The sequence below is a fragment of the Anser anser genome (genome assembly GCF_964211835.1).
Source record: "Anser anser genome assembly, chromosome: 7".
Taxonomy (NCBI): Eukaryota; Metazoa; Chordata; class Aves; order Anseriformes; family Anatidae; genus Anser; species Anser anser.
This window is the reverse complement of record NC_139727.1, coordinates 33,771,637-33,781,118: the sequence shown is the minus strand read 5'-3', so window position 1 is coordinate 33,781,118 and position 9,482 is coordinate 33,771,637. Positions and strand designations below refer to the sequence as shown.

At 36.5% G+C, this 9,482-nt stretch overlaps 1 protein-coding gene across 17 annotated transcripts in view; it reads right to left on the bottom strand.

Moving 5' to 3' along the window:
- Positions 1 to 9,482, bottom strand: part of ATRNL1 (attractin like 1) — a 519,713-nt gene that overhangs the window by 56,095 nt on the left and 454,136 nt on the right. For all 17 annotated transcript variants that reach the window (XM_083844108.1, XM_083844135.1, XM_083844109.1 and 14 more), the window contains one exon: positions 1 to 115. In XM_083844108.1, the coding sequence (XP_083700234.1) occupies positions 1 to 115 (115 nt within the window). The remainder of the gene's footprint in view (positions 116 to 9,482) is intronic.

Here is a 9,482-nt window from a genome sequence, read left to right as displayed (position 1 = left end):
CTGACTGACCCGGGGGTGGGACTCCTGAAGATCCTCTTGGCAGACATAAAAATACCGTGAGGACAGCTGCTTTGTTTCCTGAACATGGCTCGATAGCAATTGGTTTAGGAGCACCCTGTAAAAGGAAGGCACTTATGTAAAGGTTTATAGGGATTTTAGTTATATTTTTTACTTGTACTTCTTTATTTTAAGGTTCATTGTAACAGAATGAAGATTTTTTTTCCCCAATTAGCTCTTTGCATTTAAGCAGATTGTCCTACTCATGTTCATTGACTTAAAAATGGGCTTTAACAGCCCACACTGCAAATCTAATCAAACAGAAAAAATAAAATGATCATAAAGACAACAAAATTATTATTCTAATTTTATAGCTCACTAAATCTAGCGATTTCAACTTCTTAGTCTTAGAAAATCACAACATATTTTCGGTATACACAATGGTATCTAAGAGTACTAGGATTTCCCATATTCTAAGAATCAGAAGTGCCAGTCTAAAGGAACCAGCTGTTACCTAGCCTTCCTGATGTCAAAACGGGGAAACGAGTAGATAGATGAGAGAGATTAAGATCCCTCTTAAGTTTCCCAGACCAGTAAGTCTGCCTTCTATGTGTCTGTCTCAGTAAGCAAGTGATTTCTGTGAGGCAGGTTCTTTCTGAATGTTCTGCACACACAGAAAACAGGTGCAATGTTACTTTATTTAAATAAACTTACAAACTCCCTTCAAATGTTGCCTGCATGATTATCATCTTACTTTGTCTCATATAAGACAGTATATAACAGTGCTTTTGCTGGTAGGAGGTATGTGCTGTTACTAAGCATCTCTCTCTTATTGGCTATATAGATCTTTTAATTTGCAGTTAGCTGTCAGCTGAATGGTTGCTGCCATGTTGGTCTCAAGTTACCAAGACTGAGGATACTAGGAGCTATAAGGAAGCAGAGCAACCTACAAAGCAATAGAATAAGTTTCTAATATGACAATTTACAGTGTTTTCATATTTACACGTTTCCATATTTTGTGCTCGCTATGAGACAGGCATTTCACTTTTAAGAGCTTAAATGTTTAGTCAACCCCTAAAGATATTTCTGAAAACATTAGGTCAAAATCAGCATAAGCATTTCTCTCTTTTTCTTGTTTGTAAATTTTTAGAATGTCTGTCTTGTTCCAAGGCAAAATACCAGTTTGATGTTTTCATTCAAAATTCAAAGCCATAAAACTTTCCATTTACATGCAAAATGCAAAGTATATATAAAATGTCAACTGATTCAAATATATGAAGAAGAATGATAGTTTAGCTAAGTAAAACACAGTGAAATACTAGATATAAAGAAAACAAAGGCGCTTCCATCATGTGAAGCAATTATCATTTTCTATTTTTCTACATCCAAGTAACCAACATTTATTACTGCTCAGTGGAGATAAGGAAATAGAGAACACTGCAATAAATTGAGCAATAGATAAATATACTTAATTTTACTACCTGGTCATATTTGAAAGTCATGATTGTAGATTCATTTAAGGCGATTGCATTAAAATAACTTGGGTGAGAAGTGTCATCTAATTTAAAATTGCCAAGACACAGTGATTGACAACCTATATTCACTAAAACCTTACCAAATGATGACACTATAAATGTAAAACCCCAGAAGTTTCAGCTAACAACAATCACTTTTAAAAAACAGCATAAGAAACGTTTATTAAACTGAATAAACTAAATCTGAGTCATTTAATTTAATTTTCTGTAACTCAGTGGCCTAATGTTGGCCAAAGCAACAGAAGAGGAGAATAGATTCTGTGTTTTTCTTAAGCTGGTGTGTATCCACCAATGACTTCCATCAATCTATGATCAGTAAAACACCTAGACAGGCACTGCTGTGTGATATGACTCTGTACCAAAAGAAATGCAGAAAGGGGGGTGAAAAGAGCCATACTAAAATTAAAAGCATTGATTGCACACACAGAAAAGCAGTATCAGTGGATTACGGGAAAATAAATGGTGTGGGAAATTTTTCTTATTAAGGTTTCTTTGACTTACATATGCTGAAGGGCAATGTAAAAAAAAAAAAAAAAATTTCTTCTGATCACAGCATTTAATATAGAAAACGGTCTTGAGGGGATCATTCAGACTAGCAGCTAGTTTGTGCCCTGGGCAGTTTAAATCTAATCAGACAAGCATAGGCATAGGGTAATATAATACAACATACCAGTCCTGACAGCAGTCCGATCTGGTGTAAACCTCTCTGATAACTTCTACTATTCTGTGCTTTCATTCACTCCTATCTATTGCACTTTCAATTGTCAAAATAGATGGCTTCCCAACTGCCCCAACAGGCAGCACCTGCACCTCCCCAAGACCTTAGGTCTTGTTTAACACGTGCCGCTAACTCCAGCGCTTCTTCCTAGTTCCCTCTTTCCAACCATCTAGACAGGGATGGAGCCCCATGCCTGTTAAACTCAGCTCACTGCCTCCCTGTGCTTCCTACTTCACCTTGTAGTGGCTCTGAATCCTGAAAAAGTATTTGCTATTAAAAGAATTAGTATTAGTAGTGCAAGTAATGGAGCATTTAAGTCATCTCCCCTGATTTGTCACCAAAGCAAATAGAATATAACATGATTCCTTTCTATTTATGCCTGTCAGTGTTCAAGAGGCATTTGGATAATGCCCTCAATGACATGCTTTAACTTCAAGTTAGCCCTGAAGTGGTCAGACAGTTGGACTACATACATCGTCTTTGAAGGTCCCTTCCAAGTGAACTATTCTGTTCATCCCATTTAAAAAGACAGACAAAATGAAATCTTCATTTTAAATTGTAATTTGAAATACAGTATACACCGACATAGCACTGAAAGGAACAAATTTATTGTTATGTCTTTTAATTTGATGAAAAAATGTTGAATTATATGTCAAATTGATATTTTATATTGCTGTGCAATATATAACCTTTCATTAACAGGTCGTCATTTTCTGTTTGAAGTTTATACTAATACTTTTCTAAACACAATTGGAGGAAACTTTTTGATAAATATCTTTACAGAGGACCTCATCCAAAAATCACATAAGAGTAGGAATTTTCTATTTGTGCTTAAAAATTGGGATTCTTTATGGAACATTATGACTGAAAAAGGAGATGTATAATCTTACCTCACATCATTTAGATTTGCTAGCAAAACGCCAGAGAAGCATAGAGCAAATGATAATAATTTAGATTCTCCGAGGTTTGTCAGTTGTTTAAAGATAAATATATAACCATGAACCAAAGTTATTTCCTAGCGACATAACATGTTCTCTGAAATGTACCATTTATCATGCATTTTCCACATTTTTTTTTTTTTTGGAAGAGATAAGGCACATGTTTGTTTGCCCAAAGCACTTAGCTACTGTGATTTACTTACTAGAATTATCTTCTTTTTTTTCCCCTGCACAAAAAAAGTGCTTTTGCCAAAAAGCACAAATGACAATCACGGAGTTAATAAAACTTTATCAGTAGAATGCAGAATAAACAAATACTTGTCTTATTAAACAACACTTTGCTTTTATATCCCCTTTCTTACACACAACTGACAGGTGGGAAGGTGAAAAGGAAGGGGAAGTAAACAAGAAAAGGATAGAAGGATCAAAGAGTATATATTATTATAATTATTGCTAGTGACAAGAAAAGACTTAAGTTAGCGAATGTAGACAATAAAAAAGGGGAGAAAATAAGGAATAAAACTGAGAGTAAATAATAATAAAATTTAAATTTCTACTTAGTTATTTAGTCAGAGAACTAAGTGTCAGAAGAATTCTGCCCAGGGTTCACCATTTTTATCAGAGAAAAAATTATCCACTCTTCAGATTTGTTTCAGAAAATCTAGCTAAAGTCCAGCATCCTGGGTGAGGTTGTGAGGAATTAACAAGCCTTGGGAAGACTCTGCTTACTCCTGATCTGTTTCTAAAAGAAAGAAATTTTAGCCTCCCCCCCCCGCCCAAAGCACAGATAACAGCGCTACTGTTACTGGCATAAAAACAGCCATACCTGTATTAAAATAGTCATTATTATTAAGTTATCACATCTGCTTTGTAATGACAAGAAAGTAATAAAACAGGTTTATTTTTAATTTAAGTATTGGAAACCCCATCAAACCTTGCATTGTGTTATCTGGCGGTTTTGTAATAACGTAAATGAACAGTTTTAAGCACACAGCCCAAGAAAAAAATGGGAAATGTATTCTGCCATTCTTAGCTGGCAGAATGGGCAACAGAAGGCAGCAGCATGAAGGGGTGAGAGGAGCAGGAGAAGGTAACAATGACCAAGGAGATGTTCATGGATTAACTATAAGAGTTTAGAACCTCTTTGGATACAATGCACCAACACTTTAACATTAATTCTCATCTGGCTATCGATGAAAATATTTTTTAAACTATGAATATGGGAAAGGGAAAAATGTAAAGGGTTGTAGATCTATCTGTACTCCAAGAAGTGGTTTCTTACAGAAGTGCTATAGAAATTCAGATTTTCAGTGTATATATATATATATATATACACACACAGAGACTGAAAATCTGAATTTTTATATATATATAAATATATATATATTTCTGTTTAGCATTCTAAGTTAGGTGCATCCAATTTTTAAGAGTGTGTTATTATACCATAAGACAAATCACGTAAAACTAAATGGCTCCAATCTCATGCCAAAAAAGCAATTAGAAAATTGAATCAAGGAATTAAGGATTAATGTGAGCATGTTACACCTGTCAGCAGTAATAAGTATTTTGACAAGAACAGAATAAAGTTTGACAATGTGCACAAATACAGATCCGATATATAAATCAAGTATTAAAATATAAACAACTATGCATTAATCACTCCAATGTTTCCTAACTAAAATGGTTTTAGAACTACTTGCAAGAATTCGCTATAAATGAAATTTCATCTCTTCTTTTTAAAAAAGAGATTGGCTTACTCTTTTTTAGTAATAAATGATGGTGATTTAAACTTAGTTTTTAATCATATTATTAATGCAGAATTAGTCAGGTGAGTTCCACATAAACTAAGCTTGATGGCTTGGCAAATAAGCAATCTTGTTATGACAGGATTAATACCAGACTTTGACTGTAAAAAAAAAACTTTTCTGGACCTCAATGTGCAAGACTTCAGAGGGGAGAAAAAACAGGAAACAAAAGACTATGTCTTCTGAAGAGGTTAGGAACATAGAAAAGGAGGAAAAGTGCACATTCAGTTACATTACAAGTATGCACATCTTCCTTTTCTCTTACCTTCAGGTTCTTTTCCTGAATTCTTTGGTTATTTTCTGGCTTTCTTGATTTATTTGTGATAAGAAAGTCTCAAATTCAGAAAAGAACTTTAATACTTAAGTTGGATTTTGACCAAATTTAGGTACCTACATGCAAAATCAAGAGCCTTAAAACCCTGTAAATATCTTAGTTTCACTATTAACATTTTCCCAATAGTGGAAACTCTCCTTCACCTGCCCAGGCACACCCTCATCTCTCTTACACCTACTCAGGATATACTGGCATTCCTGCAGCTCTCCTAGATGTGGAGCTTGAGCTGGGAAGCTGTTTGGTAAAACACATTTATCAAATGAGGCTTCACAATACTTTCATTTACAACATTTACAACAGTACAACCCTTTCATTTAAAACAGAGTTGAAGGCAGAGGTAGTCTGTTCTTCACAGAAGAACATGTTCTTCATGTTCTCCTGGTTTTCCTGTTCTGCATTTAGTAAATGTTTGTTTGAGGTAAATTACTCCAGGCTATAAAGATAGAGAGCAAAATTCTGTGATCGCTGTGACTGTTTTCAGTGGAGTAAAGGTAGACTTCTGAGCAGTGCAGAAGAGGAAAAGAAAATTGATCCTCTCAAGTTCATGGAATTGCACTGATGTAATTTGTCTGGGGCTTTTTTAGCCATTTTGTTGGAGAAACTCCGAATGTCGCTAGCACAGCTATCCTGCCAACAGGAGGTGACGGGCAACTCTCATCAGCAGCCAACCCCCATCCTGTCCCCACCTGACTTTCCCAATGTTTATTCGCCAAGAGAAGCAAAACCAATGGTACTGGAGAGTATCATTGATGACAAAGAAACGAGGAGATGGTATCTGCTCCTTCCAGCAGCACCTTACTGCTTTAACAGCTCCTGCTGCTGCCCTGAGGCACCTGGCACACCTGAAACAAGGCAATGCTTCAGATAGACTGTAATCTGTACTTCTGTTTTCTTTGACTATCAGTGTTACACTGCATTGCTATTCTAAATGTTGGATATGCATGAACTAACAGTCATTAAAATGAGTATGAGCTCAGCCACCCAAAAGTTTTGACAATTTTCCCCACAGATTTATGTAAGGAGTAATCATAGAATCACAGAATAGTTTGGGTTGAAAGGGACCTCTACAGACAGTCTAGTTCCCACCCCCTTGCTATGGGCTGGGACACCTCCCACCAGACCAGGTTTCTCAAAGCCCCATCCAGCCTGGCCTTGAACACGTACAGGGATGGGGCAGCCACAGCTTCTCTGGGCAGCTTGTTCCAGTGTCCTCATAGTGAAGAACTGTTTCCTAATATCTAATCTAAATCTACCCTCTTTTTGTTTAAAACCGTTACCTCTTGTCCTATCGCTACACTTAATAAGCCTTAATGACTACAACAGGAAAAAAAAGTGCTTTCACCAAACCTTGTTTATGTTCCAGCAGATAGACCTTTCAGGAAATTCTGCAACAGAATCAATCAGCAAAGCCACAAAAAATGTTCCCAACTCTGGCCGACATAGGAAGTGCCAGTTCTTCATATGACCCTAGGGTTCTACTGAAAATATAAGCATTCACTAAAGATTTTCACTTCATCCATCCCACAGAGTTCCTTTCACAATTAGCGAGTGGAAAGCTTTAACTCAGCTTAACCTGCAAGAATGGCCCAGAGCCTAAGAGTTGTCAACCCTTTGTGGTTCTGCACTGCACTGTCTTTTGCTTGAGGATCTCTTAATGATTTATAACTCTAGTTAATGAGGTCTCACCAAGGTGAGGTGCATATCCACTTTACCTAGAGCAGTAAAAGCTGAAAAGCATGGATTTGACCATCTTAAAATTCTTCCACCTATACTGGAGAACACTTGAGGCAACCGCCTTGTTCCTGCAAGTCACTCAGCCAGCACTGATTTCCTGGGAGGAGTCTACCAGCTCTCCTTGACCTTCAGGAGGAGCTAGTTTCCTCTGAAAATTTCTATAGCAGCTGATGGAACTAAGACCAACAAGCTAATGTAAAGGAACGAGACCAATATTGTTACACTAACATTTCTTACAGATTTTTTTTTTTACAGTGAATTATCTTTTCAAACCAATTTTGCACCATTCTTTTAGCAAAATATAAATCTCAGTTAATTTCCTCATTTCAAAATAGCCATGGAAATCTTAAATATATTGGTATATTACCTTCCACAAGAAAAACAGTGGGAATTAGAAATAAAAAGAACCACAGTATGATTTACCAAGCTGTGATTATGGCAGCAGTGATCAAAACGCATTGTTATCCTTCAGCGTATTGTTTTACCTCTCTGTCGTAACTATACCAATATGTACTAATGGGCTGCATTCTTTTTGCAGTCTTCTGATTAGAATGGTTGTCAGTTATCAAAGGTTATGTACTGATGTTGAATTTATGTATCAATTTGAAAGTGTTTTTACCCAGAAGAGCTGTATTTCTATTATATGAACCATATTTATTTGCAAAAAAAAGTGTATATTTATTTGCAACAAAGTTATTCTGTCTCAGTTCACCTAATAAGAGACTTCATTTCAAAAGCTAATGCTTTTTAAGATAGCACTTCATTAGCAAGAGAATTATGAATTAAGACTAAGCTACAAGGATCACCTGCATTTCAATGGGGTTTCCAGAAAGAACTCCAAGCCAGGTTTCCTATTAAAGCTTGCATCCATTTACCTAGAGGTGTTTTTGTTTTTTTTTCCCTGAATTGTGACACTAATGTGAACCATCCAGCAATTTTCTTGACTTTCACAACTGGTTGAATGGAATGCAAAACACAAGTTAAAACAAAATATCAGATGGCTGTAAGGCATGTTGTGTTTCATTTCCTTTCTGTGTTCATGTATACAGTTTTCTATCTTTTCATACTGTTAAATAAACTTGGGTTTACTTTACTGTTATATCTTGCCCACTCATAAGAGCAATTTCAGGTTAATCTGCAAAATATTGGACGTAACTTCCAGCAGAAGGTGTGCGTAGCAATTGTACTGGATTACTGCCAGAGGAATCCCCAAGAGCCTCCAGAACATTCTCCTATTAAGCTGTCTGAGTCTGATTAAAGGTTGGCAATGCTAGTGTCCAGTTTGTGAAAAGAAATTTATCTTGGCAGCAGCTAGCTAGATCCTGTTCGGAAAAACATCTGAGACCCTATGTCTGTGGCATATACCAAGCATCATGTATCCTCAGATACTTTCCTGTAAACTCTTCTTCCTACTGCCATTTCAAATTCTGAAAGTCAAAGTGGTGCTGTGCAGTGAAGTGGTGCTAATGGGCATTTGTTTCCCAGATGGGTATATCTGTTGGATCTCCAAGGATTAGAAACAAGAAGTGGAAAATTTCATTATTCCTTCACAATTCAGCCTTAAAGGCTCGTGTCTATGAAAACTTACATTTTTACTGCTGACAAATCACTGACAGCCCATCACTGTTAGTACTTTGGCTGATCAATTAAAACCAGATTGTTGCTGCTGTGTATCCCGGTGAGTTGCTTTACCACTGATTGCCTGCGAGAAGACATGGTCCCTCCGTAACCACTACTGCCTTTTCAGGGTGAGGAAGATGAAGTATTAGGTGCAGTTTAAATTCTGCCTGACTTGCAGGCTAACAAGGGTGGCTGTGGTGGCTGGCATCAGGGGAATTCTGAGCTCAGGACAAGCACAGTGCAGGTTAGTTTCTTTGGGAGCAAAAGCAAACGGAGTCAGCTGCAGATTCCTAAAATGTACATTAGGCAGAAAAACTTGGGCTGTCCTTTACTTGGGGCAGATCATAAAATTTCAGTCTGTCGTTGCTACAATGATTCTAGGAGAGAACTGAAAAGTTCTGACTAGAAGGTGCCTGCGCAGCATCCTAGAATCATTAAAAATATGGTTTAATTATTAATTAGGAGATCTATACCAGACTTGAGAGGTTAGAAAAGGCAAGTATCCTCAAATTATTGTGCTGTATTTTGCATTTCTTGCAAAGAAAATATAGTACACCATATGGCATCTGTAATATACCCTTAGTGAACTTTTTTTTCCACAATGTCTTTTAAGGTTCTTTTGTAACCTCCTGGCCACATGCAGGATGCTTAGTGAATGATAAATTAAAACATTTATACCTGGAATCATAATAATAATAAGAACTAAATCAAGACACATTGTGAAAGCTAGCTGTCAGCAGAATGGATTAAAGTGCAAACTTGGCAATATTCTTAATGCAAGAAAAAAATGCTAATAGCACC